This window comes from Lactuca sativa, chromosome 2 (assembly GCF_002870075.4).
Source record: "Lactuca sativa cultivar Salinas chromosome 2, Lsat_Salinas_v11, whole genome shotgun sequence".
Classification (NCBI taxonomy): Eukaryota; Viridiplantae; Streptophyta; class Magnoliopsida; order Asterales; family Asteraceae; genus Lactuca; species Lactuca sativa.
The window spans coordinates 187,502,713-187,522,809 of record NC_056624.2 but is presented as its reverse complement, the minus strand read 5'-3'; the positions used below and the strand labels follow the sequence as shown (position 1 = coordinate 187,522,809).

Here is a 20,097-nt window from a genome sequence, read left to right as displayed (position 1 = left end):
ACTAATTAAATATGGACTCTTATATATATGGAATGGGCCAAGTTCATTTAGGTTGGGCTAAGCTTTCATGGATAGTCCATGGAGTGTTTAACCCATGGATCCTAGGAAATGAAAGGTCATGGGTATTAGGGTTTAACCCTAATCCTCCATACTATATAAAGATGTCTTTGGTTGGTGAAATTGGCACTAGTGGTGATACACTAAGAGGGCTAGCCGATTTCACTAAGAGAAAACCAAGTATTCATATTCTCTAAAGTCTTCCAAGGTGTCTTGGTGATTTGTGATTCCACTTGAGGCTTCCACACTATTGGGGCTAAGCTCTTAAAGCTTGAAGACATCAAGCTACATCAAAAGGTATGTCTTCTAACTAGTACTTTGTAGATTAAGAACATCATAATATGCTAGTTAGGATTAAAGCCTTGGAAAGTTCTTATTTGCATGTATAATAGAGAAAACATAGATCCAAGGTTTATAGGGTTGCATGTACACCATAGGAGTGTTAGAATGCTCAAAACCCAACAGTGGTATCAGAGCCAGGTTGTTTTCTGTTATATTGATGCAAATATTTTATTTTCAAAGTTGAAAAAAAAAAGAAAAAAAAAACATGAAGTTCGTCAAATTTTAAGATAATTACTTGTTCTTGTGAAAAACTAATTATTTGTAAAATTTGAATAATTTGCTTTATGAGTTGAATTAGGTCAAATTTAATAAAAGATAAAATAATATGATTATTTTATTAGTTTTAAAAGCTTGATCTAAAAAGTTTTATTTTTTTTTGAAACCTCCATAAGTTATGGATTTGAAAAGGTTTTAAAAAAAAAAAAAAAATTGATTCAAAGTTTTTTTGGAGTTACAAAATTTGGTGTTAATGTTTTAAAGGATTACATAACTTAAGAATAAGTTATGGATCACCAAAAGTTTTTTGTGTTATCTTGTTTTATGAGTGAATTTGGATTAATGATGAAAATTATGTGATAGTTGGTTTTAATCCAAATTAATCTAAGAATTGATTCTAAAATGTGTTTTTGTAACTTGTCCTCAAGTTATATGAAAAGTCACATTTAAGAATCATAAAACTCATAAAAATTGGCAAAGGTTACAAAATGAAGAGTCTAGTTCTAATTAAATGGTTTTATGACTCCATAACTTGTCCTCAAGTTATGGAGGACCAAGAGTCTCTTCATTTAATAAAATAAAATAAAATAAAAAAAAAGGTGTAACCTTAATTAATTCCATAAGTTATAAAATAAAGAAAAGTTAATTCTTTTATTAGTTTAAAGTCTTCCATAACTTGTCCTCAAGTTATGGAACTTGAAGAGTTTTTGGATTAAAACTACTTTAAACACATAAGTTATGGAATTAATTAGTTTTGAATAGTTTCAAAACTTGCCCTCAAGTTTTGGAATTTGTAAAGTTTTCTCTAATGAATACTTTAATTCCAAGTTAGCCCTTAGAATTTTAAAAGTTAAAATTCAACCCTTATACTTTATAATATTATAAGTTAATAATATATATAAGTATAAGAGTAAAGTCAGTCTTACCGCTAGTACGCCTCATTCACGAAGCCGGTCTATAAGGTGGGTATAAGGTTGTTGCCTATAAAATGGCAACTTAATGGGTGTCCACTCTCACCCACCGCTTGCTTGACCGGTGGAGGGTCGTTAGCCGAACGGGTTTGACAAGACTATAATTCTCATTCATTAAAAGTATTAATGATAATACTAAGTAACTAAACTCTTAATAATACCCAATCTTAGTTACTTAGGAAAAATGTGAATAAGGTGCTAACCCATGAAATTACACTTTACACTTTGTCTAAGTCGTTAGTGGAGCGTGTGTGGTTAACCGGCACACTAACTTGGACTTAACAAGGTAGGTAAAGGGTGACTTAATATTTATCATAGTATCGATGGAGCGTGTGTGGTTAACCGGCACATCGATTGAGGGGTAATTTATTAAGGGTACCAAGTGATTTGCATGGTTACTTCACACCTTGTTTTGTGATCCTCGGCATCCCAGTCACAAAACCTGAAGGGCACACTCGAGATTGAAACATGCCTTTGAACAGTTCAATGAATCTCAAAGATCTAGGAGTTTCAAAACCAATTAAAACCTAATAATACATTTCGTTTATCTTGGTGGAAATTGGTGAATCGTCATTCACCTACCTTCAAATATTTTATAGCTTGGATTACGGCATACCTCTTCTAAGTTATAAAATAGTTTGTTGGGTCCTAGCCTTAATATTTCATATTGGGTGTCATATTAAGGACTTTAAATCAACTATCTTGAATATCTCCCAAAAGATGTCTGTAATAGACACCTATGATCTTCCCAAATCTAGTGAAACAAGGTTTCCTAAATGAAGATGATGTCCTTTGGAAATCATACTTCTTTCACCTCCTCCAATTATTCTCCCCAACCCACAAGTTCTTGAAAAGTTTAAGGTCACTCAAGCCCTATTGGCAAGGCAAGGTCTAGGTGTGAGCACATCTTGGAGATGTACTCACATATTGACAAGCCGGGAGAGTTGGGTGTCAAAGTCTTGAGAAAGTTGGTGGTTCAACTACTTTCTAAGTCATATAGTGAGTTCTTTTGGAACACCTATGAAACCGACTATGACAAGACCCTTAATGATCTTATCTATTTGCTAAGATCAACTTCCTAAAACTTTATGGACATTGACAATGATGACATTGGATATCTAGTAAAGCATTCTCTTCCCAATGGAAAGGGATCGGCCATAGTCAACTCGGTTGACCAAATGGTAAAGAGAAAAGCTAAGTCTGTGATAGTCTCGTGTACCATTATCAAAGGGTCCATATGTTTATATTGCCAAAGGAAGGGGCATTGGTTGCGAAGCTGCCAAAATTTACCTAAGGATGTTAAAGTCAATAAGTTTGACTCTACTTCAGGTAAAATCCACTATCTAACTCTGTTAAGTTTCTATTCTGAGATTCTTGATACATGATGTGACCGGGTCGCATGGTGATGGTTTAAGAATCAAAGGAAAGTGAAGAAACTTAAAGGAAGAATATGCTGAATCTGATCGCATAGATGGATTTCTATCGCATAGTTTGAAAAATCGGATTCTTGAGCTACTTCTTAGGAGTTATGAGATATTGCTTAGGAATAGATAACAACAAGTTTTCATATGGATTGTAAGGATAGTTTTTCCGCAAAGTTTTAAAATAAAAGGAAATTTTTGATTTTATTTATTTTAAAATATCCTTACAATGGCATCTGTGGAAATTTTTGTTGCTTATAAGATTCCATTAGTAGCAAGAGTGGAAGTATGAAATTGATTCTTTCATTTGTGGTAATGTCTAAATTTACCAAATAAGGAAAGATTCTCATCACCCAAGTTTCAATTGGACCGGAACTTGGAATCATGCAAGTTGTATAGCATGATGAATGAGAACTTTCAAGTTTTGGAAAATTAAGACTAATTACTTGTTCACATGGATGTGTGAGTCAAGTAAAGGACTTAGGGATCGAGTACACATTCTTGTGCACTGATTAAGTCCACCACTAAAGATCGATAAGAAGAATCAAATAAGGCAGAAGGATAAAAGTTTCTCAAATCTGAAAAGATGGGAGAGTACTTTAGTATCAGTTTTGTGATCATCTTAATGATTAAGAAACCATATCAAAATTAGTTCTCTAAGGAAATCTTAGTGCATTCTTATGACTAAGAAGAGGAACTTGAATTGTTGAAATGGTTAAATCAAGAAGATGAGTCATACTTCGTTCCAATACAAGTCTTAGAGTCATACTCCAAGATTGTCATTTGAGTGACATGTCTTAAAGAAGGTTTAAAACACTTGTCAAATGTAAGAGTAAAAGTTTTCTACTCTTGTACATTTGAAATTGGTAAGTTGTGATGTTTTGGATAAAACAAAGACCAACTTAGGCCAATTGGGTAAAGTGTTTTTCTTGATTAGAATCCGCACTATCTCTTGGATGTTTGACAAGGGAGTCTTATATGTCAAGAGGACAGTGGGAGTCTTAAAGGTCTTGAAAGTCTCAAGAACTAATCAAGAATAAAACCTAAAGTTCTTCTCTAGCACACAATTTGAGGTTTATAATCTATTGTGTTGACATATCTGTGCCCATTCCAGTTAAAGTTGGCTTTGCATATGAGTTCTTAGAGTTCTCAGTTTGTTGCATAACAACTTGGAAGCAATGGCAGGCCCTTGAGCTGCCAGGTGGCAAGAAGTTAAGATTGAGTTCAATCCATATGGTTTTGGATTTGTCATTATCTTTGTCTTGTGATTATGGTTTGACAAATTCATATGGGTAGGAACTCATACACCATATAAATCTAAGTGTCATAAGGTTTCTCTCCGATTCATGAAAATGATGGTGAGGAAACACTTTCACTAAGTAGATTTTATCTAGATAGCAATTGTGATATTTGCATTCTCAAAGTCATTAGTGGAGCGCGTGTGGTTAACCGGCACACTAACCTGGACTTGTGAGAAGTGGCAAAAAGGTCTAACCATTATGATTACGGCATACCTCTTCATAATTGTTTAGACTCACAAGTGTGCTATCTAAGGGAAGGTGTATGATTTTGATACAACTTTATCAAAACAATCTAGCATCAGAAATCTGAACTTTGGTCAATGAAGTATTGATTTCTAGAAGTCCAGCTGATTTCTGAGTACATGTCAAAGCTAGTGGGAGCATAAGTGTTATGCTAATAATCATCATGTTAGTGGGAGCATGATAATTATGATAAGTATTGCAAGTTAGCAATGTTAATTATAGAAAACAAAAAATTTCAATTGGGAAAAAGTTGTTTTGCTATAATTAAGGGAGAGGAAATTATACTTCATATCAAATCTATAAGGTTTAGATATGAGGTTTTAATCATTTAGTCAAGGATATATATGAATTTCATGTGGGAATGGCTCAACATAAGGAAATTTTGTATATGGGTCCATTATTTGCGTTCTAAAATTCGATTATGATTACGGCATCCCTTTTCATAATCTGAAATATGAGAACTTGGCAAATAGAAATGGAAATGTTATAGCAAAAGACTGGTTTAGTCTTTATGTGAGACATCATGAATCGTGTCCCATATGCTTCGGATATAGGATCGATTACATGTGCTATATTCATCCTTTCTAAAAATTTTCCAAATGCCTAGGGCATTAAGAAGGGAAAAGGTTTAGAACTGGATATGACTAAAAGGATTAAACAATTGTCGAGGACAATCTAAGGTTTACCAAAGATTGGTTGCTCAAGGACAGTTGGAAGTATAGTGATAATTCTGGAAGGACCATATTGACATAGTCTGTAAGGAGGCAACTCCTGTTCAGAAGTGATAAGTCAGAATGGAATCTGGAAATGTTTCAAAGTTAGAAATTTCAATCTGTGTAAGATTAAGGAAACTTAATGCAAGAAGGATATTTCCAAGGAGTTGATCTCCTTTGTAATGCTCTGTAATGATTGTTGTCAAGTCTTTGTGAGTTTGTGCATAATCGTTACAAGAGGATCAATGCATATAAGTTTAGAATCTAACAGATTTCAGTAAATGGCAGTGATAATTCTGGAAGGACCATATTGACATAGTCTGTAAGGAGGCAACTCCTGTTCAGAAGTGATAAGTCAGAATGGAATCTGGAAATGTTTCAAAGTTAGAAATTTCAATCTGTGTAAGATTAAGGAAACTTAATGCAAGAAGGATATTTCCAAGGAGTTGATCTCCTTTGTAATGCTCTGTAATGATTGTTGTCAAGTCTTTGTGAGTTTGTGCATAATCGTTACAAGAGGATCAATGCATATAAGTTTAGAATCTAACAGATTTCAGTAAATGGCATGAATTTGGAATTCTTGCATTTGCGGTAAGGATTTGCGAATGTGAAAAGAGATTCATTGAAGTTATGTTCAATTGATCTAGTTCACAAAGTAAAGGTCATAGACAAACATAGTATGCATACTTGGTGTGTGGCATGACTAGTGTTTAAGAAAACATAGTGTACATGCTTGGAGCATGGGACAACTATTGTTTTAAATTCAAGAATAAAGTTGATAGCTGAAACAGTATACAATGAATAATGTGTAATCATATGGTGATAAATAAAAGGTGTTTTATTTATGTTCAAAGATTTGATACCATATTGGATTCAATTATTATTGTGTTTCACTTTGCATGTTTTGACTTCCCGAATAAACTAGGTTATTCTTCCGGAATGACTAAGTTATTCAAACCATCCACAGTCGGTCATATGTTGGAAGTAGATATGAATTAAGACTGTCATGGGTTGGCTTGTAGAGGTCTAAGGTGTTGGACAAAGGGCTACAACACTCATGAGTGCTCATAAGTTCTGAGTATTGGATTCAACCCGCGCTCATTGGAATCACTTCATGGATTTTATCACGAGTGATCATGAGACGATAATATCTTATATTCTTCAAACCTAGAGATATGAGTTGTTACTATGAGTTGGTTGTACATTGATTGCACGAAAACGCATTTGGTAACTCGGTGCTATAAAACGTGCCTTTGTGTATGATTCAACAAGTAGTAGAACAAGCCATATGAGTCGAAGTTTATCCATTCCTTTTACCTTCAGGATAAAAGCGATATCTGTGGGCCCCTCGATGATTTGATGATGACAAATGGAAGTGCTCGGCCGGGCCAGGACTGATTTGATTCGTTCAATTAGTCAGTCGTCATAAATTGGAAATCGGGAAACAACAAATGGACAGAGAGAATGATTATAATCCATGTCTCAGTCCATATGATATCTAGAATGGAGGAATATATGATCCCTTATCTAATGGACAAGTTCGTTGACAAGATCAGAGTTCGACAGCAGCTTTAAGAGCTACGATTGCCAGTTAGGTTTGAAGTCATACGCAATAATAGTTTTAGACTTATCCAAGTGGGAGACTGTTGGATTAATGTCTAAGTCCATAACTATATTTGGTATGTACTTGACCCGACCCGGCATGGTCCATTTGGGTTGCACTTCACCGACACAATTTATATGGATAATCTTTTGAGAATAGTATGTTTATGATTAATATTAATATATTATAAGTTCTAATATATTAATATGGAATCATATTATTTAACTAGTATTGATCAAGAATTAATTTATAATTAATTAAGTGATCAAAAGGAACTAATTAAATATGGACTCTTATATATATGGAATGGGCCAAGTTCATTTAGGTTGGGCTAAGCTTTCATGGATAGTCCATGGAGTGTTTAACCCATGGATCCTAGGAAATGAAAGGTCATGGGTATTAGGGTTTAACCCTAATCCTCCATACTATATAAAGATGTCTTTGGTTGGTGAAATTGGCACTAGTGGTGATACACTAAGAGGGCTAGCCGATTTCACTAAGAGAAAACCAAGTATTCATATTCTCTAAAGTCTTCCAAGGTGTCTTGGTGATTTGTGATTCCACTTGAGGCTTCCACACTATTGGGGCTAAGCTCTTAAAGCTTGAAGACATCAAGCTACATCAAAAGGTATGTCTTCTAACTAGTACTTTGTAGATTAAGAACATCATAATATGCTAGTTAGGATTAAAGCCTTGGAAAGTTCTTATTTGCATGTATAATAGAGAAAACATAGATCCAAGGTTTATAGGGTTGCATGTACACCATAGGAGTGTTAGAATGCTCAAAACCCAACAATTATATGTTAGATCTAGGGTTTATGGCTTTGGATTCAAAGCATGTACAATAGAGAAACCTAGATCCAAGCATTAGGGTTTGTATGAGCATATATGATTGTTTCATATGCATAAAACCCATCATAAGGTTGGGTACTTGCATGGGATTATGGGTTGTTCTTCTTCAGGTTGGTAGTTTCTGTTTGGGTTTTATTGTTTTGGGAAAGTCGTTTTATGTGCAAAATGTGCGGTTGCGTTCCTCGGGATGTTGGTATGATCTAAGTGTTAGAAAGGAACGATTTTGAGGACGAAATCTAATTTAAGCGGGGGAGAGTTGTAACATCCCGACTTCTAGGCACAAGAATTATCTTTTGTATGATTTTCCAGTCGAACTCAGCGAGTTGGGTAGCCTCAACTCGGCGTGTTGAGGAATGTTTTGGCCGCGGGATTTAATGAAGCCACTCGGCGAGTTGAGGAGCCTCAACTCGGCAAATTGACAGCTGGGAAGGAAACACTAATTTTTAAGGTATTGCACCCTATTTAAAGGCCTTAAGTCCTTTGGTTGGCCTCCTTATCAGCCTCCTATGTCCATAAACCCTAAATTCAAGTATCATCTTCCATAGTAGAGTGTGTGAGCTTGTGGAGAGCTTTGAGTGTTGATTTTTGGTACACTTTTGAATAAGCCTTGAAGTGAAAGTGTCTAGCTTAGTGGAAAGGCTTTAGATCCAGAACCTCCCCACTTATTGTAGTCTCTTTGAGGTATAAAGCTTGTACTTTTCTTCTTCGTTGATTAGATCTTTTCTTTTGGAGTTTTATCTTGATTATTGGTTTCTTTGATGGATTCTCCAAGGATTTGAGTGTTTCAATGGGTTGTCATTTTAGATCTGGCCATTTTGTGACCTCATTTGGCTTAAAGTTGCAAGCTTTATGAGAATTTTGGTGTCATGCATTCATTAAGTCAATTCTTAAGTCCATTTTAAGCTTAAGAACTTCATTTAGACATGCATGAACATAAAGTTGGCAACTTTACGTGATTTTCCAACTCAGGGACGTCATATCTAGGTTTTGGGGCCATGTCCTTATGGATTAAGTGCCATATGTTGTTGGGTTTTGAGCGGACTCGGCGAGTTTATTGAAAAACTCAGCGAGTTGGATCAATTTTTCCCGACTTTTGTGCTTATTGTATTAAGTTGTTGGGTTTTGAGCGGACTCGACGAGTTGGATCGGTTTTGCAGTTAAATGATAAAAACACGGCGAGTTGAGGGAACATCTCGGCGAGTTAGGCCAACTCGGGCCGTTGACCTTGACTTTTGACTTTTTGTCTTTGACCAAGTTGTCCTAAGGGGGGTACTTGATGTAACCTAAATTGTAATAAAGGAAATTATGGGCTTAGGATAAGACTCATATTAGGTAGGGCCCAATTTGGAAAATTAGGCCACTAGTGGGCCTTTGTGGATCTTTTGGTTTTGGACCTTTTGGTTAATGGAATTGGGCCTCAGTTTTGGTTCATGTTGGGTCAGGGGTAAAATGGTCATTTTACACTAAGTATGGGTGGTGGGCCTTAGAATGAAACCCAATTGCTAATTGGGTGTTATTTTGATCGAATAGATCGAAAGTGTTGTCAGGGCAGCAGCTAAGGGTTCTTGCAGTGAACTTCAGTATTTGAGGTGAGACTTCCTCATTGTACATATGGGTCGAAGGCACGAAGGTCGGCCCTTTGGATTGTTATCTTGTTTTATCATATGATTAAGTGTTGCAGTGATATGTTAGATATGTATCATGGTAGATAGGATGATGTTATGCTTAGTGATCTGTTAGATCTGTCTATTATATGTTCTGGCTATATGTTTACCTGTTGCATGTGTTTATGTAGTGTGGTTGGGTTAAGACTATACTGCTTTGTGCAGCCAATAAACAAACCCGATAATATTTATATCGGTATGTTATATGTATGCTTATTTGTTATGTATATTTCGACATGGTTTATGTGTGGTTGGGTTGAGACGATCCAGCTTTGTGCTAAAGGCCTACAGACCCAGGGTGTTCCAGATATACTGAAGGCCAATGGGGCGTACCAATCAGGCCGAAGGCCCGGAGAACGTTCCATATAGATTGAAGGTACGGTGAGGCGTACTAATCGTGTTGAAGGTTCTGTGAGCGTACCAGATAGACTACAAGCCGGTGGGGCGTTCCTGTCAGACTGAAGGCTCTGTGAGCGTACCAGATGGATTGTAGGCCGGTGGGGCATTTCAGTCATGCTGAAGACCCTGTATGTATGCTGGTCTTGGTATATGTTATATGTTTGTGTGTTGGTATTTTGGGGGAACTCATTAAGCTTCGTGCTTACAGTTTTGGTTTATGGTTTCAGGTACTTCAGAAGATATTGTCATGGTGAAGGCGTAACCGTACACATCCTCGCGTTTTTGGATTTATGATTTCTGGGATACTCTGATAGTGACAAAGTTTTGAAAACTATGTTGAGAACGATCATGATTTTAAATAATGTTATTGAAACAATGGGTTTTGTAATCACTTCCATAGAAAAATGGTTGTTTGGAAAAGTTTAAATTTTATGGATGTTATAGTTACATAAAGTGGTATGTTTGTTAAATTAAATAGGACAAATATAAAGATACACAACCTATTTTTTGTCCTTTACATTCATAATGTCGGAGATTTAGTTGAATGTGGTGGTATGCGTAATTAACATTCAATTGATTAAACTTTACTATTATGAGATGTCATGTTGGAAGAGTTGAATAAGGTGATATACCTAATTGATAGGGGTGTAATCAAGTCGAGTCGAGTCAAGTATTGTCAAGTTTGGAAATCGAATCGACTAAAAAACTCGGGATCAAAACTTGACTCGAGCCTAAATTTCAAACTTGGGCTTGAGCTCAATAAAGTAATCGACAATCTCGAGTTCGGTTCGACTCGACTCAACTATTTACAAAAAATATATAACTGCATTAGATTGAAATGAAAATAAGATTAAGCTCGTGAGCTCGACTCAACTCAGCTCAATTATGTAAAATATGAATAAAATAAAGGATAAAAGTATAAATATAGTTATGCTCGGTTAAGCTCACGAGCTTTCACGGGCTGAGTATTTCAATACTCGAGCTCGAATCGATAATATACTCAAGTAGCTTGAGCTCGAGCTCGAGCTCAACTTGAATCGAGTTGACTCGGCTCGGTTACACCTACTAATTGACATTCAAATGATTAAATTGTGTTATAATGACATTTAATGAAAATGGATTTCGTTAATCAATGAACTCCTAATTCTTCAATGTTTATTGAATTCTTTAAAGAAAAAAATGAATCTTTTTAAATTTTTAAATATATCTTTCATTGAACTTTACAAAGTTCAATACAATGTTAGGATCTAGTTTAAATAACTAAAATCAAGCGTACGGTATTTTGTGTCGTATTTTAAGACGCTTGATTTTGTGTTTTATTTACACTTGATGTTGGACATTTTTGGTTTCACGAATACTCTATCAAAACATCTTCAAAGAAAGGATCAAAATATTTTGGAAGCGGCTTCTTTGGTGAAAGTAACGATGAAAACGTTGAAAGCTTTAAGAAATAATGGGTTTCCTTCAATACTGGTATTTTCTTTTTGTCGTAAACATGAAATTGAAATTGTGGAAATGTCCGAATTTTATGTTACTCCAAGAAACCGTAGAACCAAGGTTACTAATCAACATCACTTTGAAGTTGATATTTTCAACACGGTTTTGGATATGCAAATTCAAAAATTTGGTGACCGTTTTAGTGAAGTGAGCACCGATTTACTAGAATACATGGCGGCTTTGAGTCCTTGTAATACATTTTCTATGTTTGAAAAATCAAAGTTGGTGAAGCTAAGTGAATTATACCAAAATGATTTTAATGATTTGGAAAGAGTGTATGTTGATGGTTAACTTGAAACATATTATCACTCTTTGATTGATGATGATAGATTTGCTAATTTGAAGGGAATTGCAGAACTTTCTCGTTTGATGGTGGAAACAGGGAAACATCGTTCTTTTCCTTTGGTTTATAGGCTATTAAAGTTGACTTTGGTTTTGCCCGTAGCAACCGCAACCGTTGAAAGATGTTTTTCCGCAATAAAGCTCTTGAAGACTGACTTATGTAATAAAATCGGTGATAATTTTTTGAATGATGTTTTGATTTGTAGTGTAGAAAAAGAAGCACTTATGGATGTTAAGATTGAATGAGTGATAGAACGCTTTCGGAAAATGGGCAATCGTAGAGGTTAACTTTGAAATGTTATGTAAAACTTTTGCGCTAGTTTGTTATTTCTATTGAAATCGTAATTAAAAACTATACTTTACTATCTTTTATCGGATTTTTTTTGTGCTACCTCTTTTAAATGTTTCTGGTTCCGCCACTGACATTGTAGACAAATTTTGTTAGATTTTCTAAAGAACAAAACGATGATTTGTCATATACGCCCCGCTCCTGAGTATCACTTAACGAAAGAACAGAACGGAATTGAGAGGATTTGGAAGGAAAACAGAGAATTTTGGTTGCTCCCTAGTTTTTTTTGAGAAGAGAAGAGAAGAACAGAACGGATTGTAGAGGAATTGTATCGCTCCAAACTTTCCTCCCAAATCGGGAGGAATTGGAGAGAAAGAAACGCATGGAAGATAAAAAGTTACCTTATGACGAAAATACCCTTAGCCTGATGATAAAAGGATACGCCCCTGTCTTCTATTCTACCTTCTTCATCATCTAGCCTTCTGCCTTCTCCAACTGCCTTCTCCAACTGGTACGCACAATTTCTTCTTATATACTGTTTTTTTTTCTTTTTTTTTTTGTACAGCTTCTTATATACAGCACAATTTCTTCATATATACAGCTTCAAACTAGTTTTTTGGGAGATATTCTATTCTTGATCGTCTTCCTTGTGTTTTGTTTTTGGTTATTCTTCTGTACATAATTTCTTTGTATGTAATTTCTTCTTATAAACAACAACTTGTTTTCATATTTCAAGTAAAAAGGGTAAAATTGGAAATAAAATCAAATTGGAAATAGATATCAGCAAATGACTATATAGCAAATTTGTTTTTCCTTTCTGCTCACAGTAAATATATATCAGCAAATGGGCAGAAATATATAGAACTAATGATAACAAACTTTTTATATATTTTCATTTCATTCCTGTGATCTTTTGTGGTTTTCCCAGATATACCCTTTTTTAAGCAATTAAGAAACTATAAGTTGGTTTTTCAAAAAGTTCAGTTAACAAATAAGTTTTAAATTCAATATTAAAAATTAATTTTTTCTGTACATACTTAAGTACTTATTGTTTGTTGGTTTTTTTGGGGGGTGGGGGGTAGGGGGTACGGTAGAATGAATGTGGGGATGTAAAGACTTAATATTTACTCAAAAACATAAAAGGGTATAATTATCTTTTTTTACTTTCTTTTCTTTAAAATGAATACTTTCTTTTCCTTTCTTTCGAACTTGGGAGCACTGAATACTTTATTATTTCCGTTCTCTTCCTTTTCTTTTCTCTCCTTGTTCTTCCTTTCTTTTCTTTTCTTTCCTTTAATGAACTCGAGAGCAGGGTGATAGAGATTGCAAGGTATATTTGGTAAGATAAAAAACTAGGTGTGAGACCCGTATATTATACGGGTTGATTTAAAAAAAAATTAAACATTATAATGTAAACATAAAATATTTTTTAATGTATAACTTTAAAATAAGAAAGAAATAAATGTATTTATTGTAATTTAATATCATATATATGATATTTAATACTTACATATATAAGTATATGACTTTAATTTAAAAATTGAAACAAATTAACCAAAAATTGACAAGTGGATAATATTTATTTCAAAATTACTACAAAATGACAAGTGTCAAAACTCACGAGAGATAGACATGTGGCAAAAAAACCTTCATTTATTAAGGAAGATGTTGTTACTAATAACTTTCTCTTTTACTAATGACCTCTACATTGCACCATAACATGTTGGTCTTTGACCTATATTTGAGTATGAGAGCTCCAGTAGGAGTTGTGTTTATTTTTTTAAAGTCTGGAAAAATATGGTTTTATGATGACTTTACTATCTCAAAATACCCTATTTTTGCAAAGTTTTATTAATTAACGCTATTTTGCTAGGAAATTTATAAATTAAAAAAAAAAAAAAAAAAAAAAATCTACATGTGTTCTCTGTCGTCCTGGGCAAATTGACATGTTCATCGAGTCAGCTTTTTCAAAATGATGATCCCTTTTTTTGGCCTTCTTGGGATTATCGTTAAATGATGGTATTTAACATGGTTTCTTTTTTAAAAGACCAGATCTATATTTTGTTCATTTGTTGGGTATGTTACTGAACTGTGGATTTCTTTATATGACCTATAATATTAGTACTTGCATACAGTAATCATAGTCGAAAAATGTGGGAACCTCAAGTTTATATCCCCGTAATTGTTGTTGCAATATTCACTGTATGTGTAGCCATTGCAGCATTCACCATTTACATGATCCTACGGAGGAAGAAGACAAAGCTGCATCATGGTTCTTTATGCAACAAGAGCGTCGATTTGGAGCTTCAACAGTTGAGTTTAAGTATACGCACGGTTAGCGAAAACAAAGTCTCGTTTGAATCTTCTTCACAGAAGGTGGTGGTGGTTATGGAAAGCTTCACGGTGGAGGAGCTAACTGCAGCTACCGCAGGCTTCTGCTCCAGCAACCTCATCAAGGGCAGCGTGTATCACGGCCGCCTGAACGGCAAGAACTTGGCGATCAAGCGCACAGATCATTTCACCATCTCCAAGATCAACTTTGAGCTCCTTCACGATGCAACACATTTCCATCCCAATATGATCAGGCTGTTGGGGAGTTGTACAGGCGATGAAGAAAGCGGCGGTGTGGTGGCCGGAGGTGGGTTTTTGGTGTTCGAGTATGCGAAAAACGGGTCTTTAAAAGACTGGATTCATGGTGGATTAGCAATAAAGAGTCATTTCATTGCTTCATGCGACTGTTTCTTGACATGGAACCAGAGGCTAAGGATCTGTTTGGATATCGCCACTGCGTTACAGTACATGCATCAGATAATGAATCCAAGTTACGTTCATAAAGACATCAAGAGTCGGAATATTTTTCTAGATGAAGACTTCAATGCCAAGATTGGGAATTTTGGCATGGAAGAATGCGTTAAAAACGATCACTTTCCCAAAGAAGTAGAATCTTCTTCATCTTCTTCGTGGGATAGAGGGTACATCGCACCTGAACTTTTAGGTTCAAGTGCAATCGATCCGACTCCGAGCACTGATATCTATGCTTTTGGGGTGGTTTTACTTGAGATTTTATCAGGAAAACCACCAGTCAGCAGCAATAAATCCGAGAGCGAAGAAGAAGGGGGTGTTACTGTTTTGCTATCTGAGAAAATCAAGTTTATATTACGATCAAGTACTATTGGTTCTTCTGAAGAACTGAATGAATTTATGGATAACATGTTAGGGGAGAAGTATTCGTTTGATGCAGCGATCACGTTAGTGAATCTTGCTACAGCGTGTGTAGAGGATGATCCGATGTTGAGGCCCAATGCCGGAGAAATTGTGCAGAAGTTGTCTAAACTTGCGGCGGAGTTCTTACCAGAATTAGGGGAGGAAGAAGAGCAAATCGCCATCAGTGAAAGCTCTTGTAAACCTCTTGTTATCAAGAACATTAGCGATTAACAAATAATCAGCTCCTTCACCTTTTCAATAACGAATATGTAAATAATCAGCTCGTTAATAGTACTTGGTTATATATTTTCTATTATACATATAACATATGTGCAATCATATTTGATAGGTATATGTCAAGGGTTCATTCAGTTTTTTAGACCGGATAATCTTGATTTTTCTTTGTACTTACATTAACGGATGTTTGTGAGTGTTATAATTCTTGTAGTTTCATTTGTTTTCACAATTAAAAATTTTATAATGCTTGATATTTTATAAACTATAAAGTAATAAATCATAGCAAGTTAATAATGTATTCTTTTGATCCATGAGTGTTCATTCTGAATTTGTCGTTATTGCTAAAGCATACCAAAGAATTAGTAGACAACTTGGAATTTACAGATTTGATACAAGAATCTTATAGAAAACACGATGATCAGAGAGACTCAAAGCTGCATTAAACATCTAATTATTATTAGCCTAAAATATGAATGAATCTTGAATTCAAGTTGTATCTACTGCTGCTACATGTCATTAAAGTGCACCCTCTGATTTATGTTCATAATCAGCTGTGGTTTGTACTTGAGCTGCATACTGCAAGTTCCACAACACATCTTCAAACGAAGGCCGATTTTCTGGTTCTATTGATATGCATTTATTGGTGATTGATATCACAATTGATAACGATTCTTGTGAGCATGTTGTTAACACCACTGGATCCACAATTCTTTGCCTACCATCCTGGCTTCCAAACGATTTCTGTTGCATAACACAAGAAAAAAAAGATTTGATATTTATAAATCTTTTTCAAGAAAATCTTAAAAATGAGATATCACAAACCATTTCATTCAGCAGAAATGTTTCGCCTTTTCCTGTTACAATCGGCCCCACAAGTGCTTCGAGCAAAATGAACCCAAAGTCATACACATCATCTGCCAACTTCTTCATATGCCTGAAACATTTGAGTTAAGAAATTATTCTTTTTTGTTACATTGAACAAGATTGGATGGGATGAGAAGGGCATTCATGTCTTTTGTCCCATTGACACATGAGTATCCTATCAAATGTTTATGAAGAATTAATATTATAGGGTTTGTTACCATGATTTTGGAGCGTCTCCCTTTGCCTACATCAAAATAATTCCATGTTAGGACACAAATTTTTGAGTAAAAAATCAAAGAAAGAGGGAAAGAAAAACCTCAAACTGTTCTAATTCTTCTGTAATGATGGACATTCCATAGTCACTTAGCTTTGCAATACGATGCTCATCAAGCAATATATTATTTGTTCTTAATCGATTGCTAGAAGAAGCAGGAATTACACCAGTATGCAGAAAATGAACAGCCTTAGCAATCCCAATCAGAACAGCCAACCGATCAGACCATTTGAGAATCTGATGTGGAGAACACTCTGCAAATGTTGTTTGGATAAATGATGTTTAAAAAATATTTGAAAACAAATTTGTAAAAGTTACTTATGACTTAAAGGGACTGACTTTCTGTATTAAGTCGGTCTTTCTGCATTAAAGATACAGCTTATCAGATTAAGTCATGTCTCAAAAAAAAAATATAATAATAACCTGAGAGATGAGTCCGGAAATTTCCATTTGATATATATTCATGCACTAAGAAGACTCTGCTTGAAGTGGTATCTTCTAAACCCACATCATTAATGCAATAACCCAAAAAGTTAACAAGATGGGGGTGTCTAAGCTTTGAGAGCAAATCCAACCTAACTTTCAGATTTCTGATTGAATATTTTTTATATAATGAGAGAGATCGTATGACAATATAGCCTCCATTTTCCAATCTTCCCTTGTAAAGCTGCAAAAAGCAAGCAACTAGTTTTTTAAGTTGTTTTTAACATGATTCTGACTTTTGAGGTCAAACCTGATACTTTAAAGAAACGAAATGAAGCAAATTTGATCATGGATTTCATATGTGTGCTTTTTTAAAGTAAAGTATGGTATTATAAAATTAATGGGATTGTGAAGTGTTGCTCCAAATTTTGAAAAGGCAAACCAAATTTAAGTTGGAATTTTGGGTGATTTGACCTCAAAAGTCAAAACTTGGATTTAAACATTCGATTTAAAGAAAAGCAGAAACTATTCTAATGATACCTTTCCAATTGAACCTTCCCCTAGAAACATTGATGAAGAGAAATTATCTGTGGCTTCTGCTAACTCTTCTATAGAAAACACACGACATGATGGTGCAACTTGAGTCCCTAACTTAGATGCTTCCGATATGATCCCTGAGACCAAAATGGTGTGTGCATTTAGCCCTTTTTTATTATTTTAAACTACAATTTATTTTCCACATATGTATGGTTTATATGCTAGATCTCTATATGAACCAGAAATAAGAATAGTTAACATAACTTACTGGCATTTGCAAGAACTTCAGAAGAAATCCCTGAAGGTAAACTTTCCTGGATAAACTTTGGCACTGTGTGCTGTAGTGTAACAGTCTCTCTTCGATTATACCTTTTATGAAAGAATAACCGAATAAAGGCAACTATAACCAAAAAGATCACCATCAAACCAATCACACCAATTGTAACCCATATGGCTGCACTACCCCAAGATTGTTTCTTCTTCACATTATCTTCTTTACAGATTGAATCTGAATGCTTCTGGTTGTTAACCCCAGACAAGCAATTCCCATTGAACTTCACAACTCTTTTGTTGCTAGAATTCGTATCCAAACAAGGAGGAAGATTACCGGTTAACCTATTGATTGAAATATCAACAAACCCTAGATTGTCGCCACATTTTATGATGTTATGAAGGGACCCACTTAACATATTGGATCCAAGATTCAGATAACTTATGTTTGGCAAGGAGAATAGATTGGATGGTGGCGTGCCCACCAAGGAATTGGATGATAGATCAAGGTGTTGCAGTCGATTAAGTTTGCCAAATTCTTCAGGGATTTGGCCCTTGAATGAACTATTGCTCAAAAGAACTGTAGTAACTCCTTTGGGTAACAACGGGAGTTCAGAATCGAAATGATTGTCTCTCAAATCCAATAAGTTTAAACTAGATAAAGGGGTCAGATCGGGTAATTTACCGTTGAGGTTGTTGTGAGAAAGAGCAATTTCAGTGAGAGATGTGATTTTGCAAATTGAAGAAGGGAACTGACCGTTGAATTTGTTGTTTCTCAGGCTCAGAATGGTGAGGTTTGATAATGAATCGAACCAATTGGGGATGGATTCATTGAAGAAATTTCCATCTAATGTCAAAGTACGAAGCTTTACGAGCTTTGAAATCTCATTTGGAATAGAACCGAATATGAAATTTGAGCTCATGTCTAGAAGTTCGAGAGAGGAAAGCCGATGGATTTTTTCAGGAAGTGGGCCCCAAATTCCTAACGACACTAAGCTAAGCACCCTTAAGGTATTCAATCTTGCTAATGTGACTACTAAGGAATCAATGGAGAAAGTTTCAGATAAAGTTTGATTTTGAACTGCATACCCATGAAAATCACTAACCTTTTTAAGCTTGTCTCCCATGATTTTGAGCTCGGAGATTGAATTACCTTCACATTTGATGCTCACTTGTGGGTTTGAAACCAAATTACAAAAATCACCATTGTAATTTTCCCAATTGCTTAATTGCAGTGGGTACTCCAAATGTTTTCTGAGTTGGAGAAGAATCTGAGTTTGAGTTGATTGTAATTGATGGGTGCTTGAGATGAAGAAACCCCATGAAAGAAACAGCATGAAGAACACCAAATTTGAGCAGTAGCACCCCATCTGGTAACGAAATTTGACTCCAAAAGTTTGTTTAATGAAACCCTAAAACTATCTCCTTGAATTGAACATGAAACCAATGGATCCCCATTCAAGATTCTCAACAATAGAGCAAATTAGCATAAAAAAATGAGATAAAGACAAGGCATGAGATTAAAGTTTCCAACTTTATCATTCAAAACTACTTAAAGGAAGTAGTCAGAGCATTAAAAGCATGAATCTGAGATAAATCATTATAAAATATAGAAACCAAATCAACATCCAACTGGGTGATAGAGATTTGTGTAATGAATGCTTGGATTGAATCGAGATAAAAAGAAAGATAAAGTTAGTTAAAAAAAGAATGTTTGGGGAAGCTGGTTTTAGAGGGGAAGTTAAAGGGAAGAGTACAAAGGAGACAACCAAAGACAATAGGGTTTGGTTGTGGGCAATTAAGGCACCGTGTTTTATGCAAAATGGGATCGTGACTGTTGTAAATAAAAGGCAGAAAAGAAAGGAAGGAAGGAGGTGCAAATAATGGAGGGTGGTTGGAAGCACCGAAGAAGACACTGGTGAAGCATTTAATGGAAAGCTTCTGCCATTGTTGAAGGGAAGAAGAAGACCAAGATCAAGAAAAAGAAGAAGAAGAAGAATTGGACTGTGTAGAGATTGTAGGGTAATATTCAATCAACATAAAGATTGATGGGGTCGGTTGTAGGGTAATGTTTTCAGAGTTCGGGGAAAAGACAAATGGGAAATGGTTATATTAGGGTGCTAATTGACTACATGACAAAGATAAAAGGATAGCTGGCAAAAAGTAGACTCCCTTTGCAGTGGGACTCCCATAGTCCCATATGGCAATATCATGTTATCATTACCTTAATCATCCGTAAAACATCTAAAATATGGGTTCTTCACCAAATTATACAAAATAATTGTTAGGTTTAGGAGAAAGCACTTTTGAAATGGATGAATAATCTGGATTTTTTTTTTTTAAAGATTGTGTGATATTTTTTGAGTTTGATATGTTGA

General features: G+C 35.1%; 3 protein-coding genes across 3 annotated transcripts; 2 read left to right on the top strand and 1 right to left on the bottom strand.

Annotated features, from left to right (window-relative positions):
- Positions 1-11,207: 11,207 nt before the first annotated feature.
- LOC111889507 (uncharacterized) lies at positions 11,208-11,867 on the top strand. The gene is made up of 2 exons (XM_023885661.1): positions 11,208-11,554; positions 11,609-11,867. Exons 1-2 carry the CDS (start codon positions 11,208-11,210, stop codon positions 11,865-11,867), a joined length of 606 nt encoding a protein of 201 aa, XP_023741429.1.
- A 2,142-nt stretch (positions 11,868-14,009) lies between these two features.
- On the top strand, positions 14,010-15,606 carry LOC111889596 (protein LYK2). Its single transcript, XM_023885742.3, has one exon. It carries the CDS (start codon positions 14,062-14,064, stop codon positions 15,343-15,345), a length of 1,284 nt encoding a protein of 427 aa, XP_023741510.2. The 5' UTR covers positions 14,010-14,061; the 3' UTR covers positions 15,346-15,606.
- Positions 15,607-15,668: 62 nt separating this feature from the next.
- Positions 15,669-19,782, bottom strand: LOC111889123 (probable inactive leucine-rich repeat receptor-like protein kinase At3g03770). The gene is made up of 7 exons (XM_023885271.3): positions 17,718-19,782; positions 17,453-17,586; positions 16,913-17,156; positions 16,532-16,743; positions 16,434-16,459; positions 16,174-16,285; positions 15,669-16,092 (listed from the first exon to the last, which is right to left on the bottom strand). The coding sequence occupies exons 1-7, from the start codon at positions 19,087-19,089 to the stop codon at positions 15,868-15,870; spliced, it is 2,325 nt and encodes a 774-aa protein (XP_023741039.1). The 5' UTR covers positions 19,090-19,782; the 3' UTR covers positions 15,669-15,867.
- Positions 19,783-20,097: the final 315 nt, after the last annotated feature.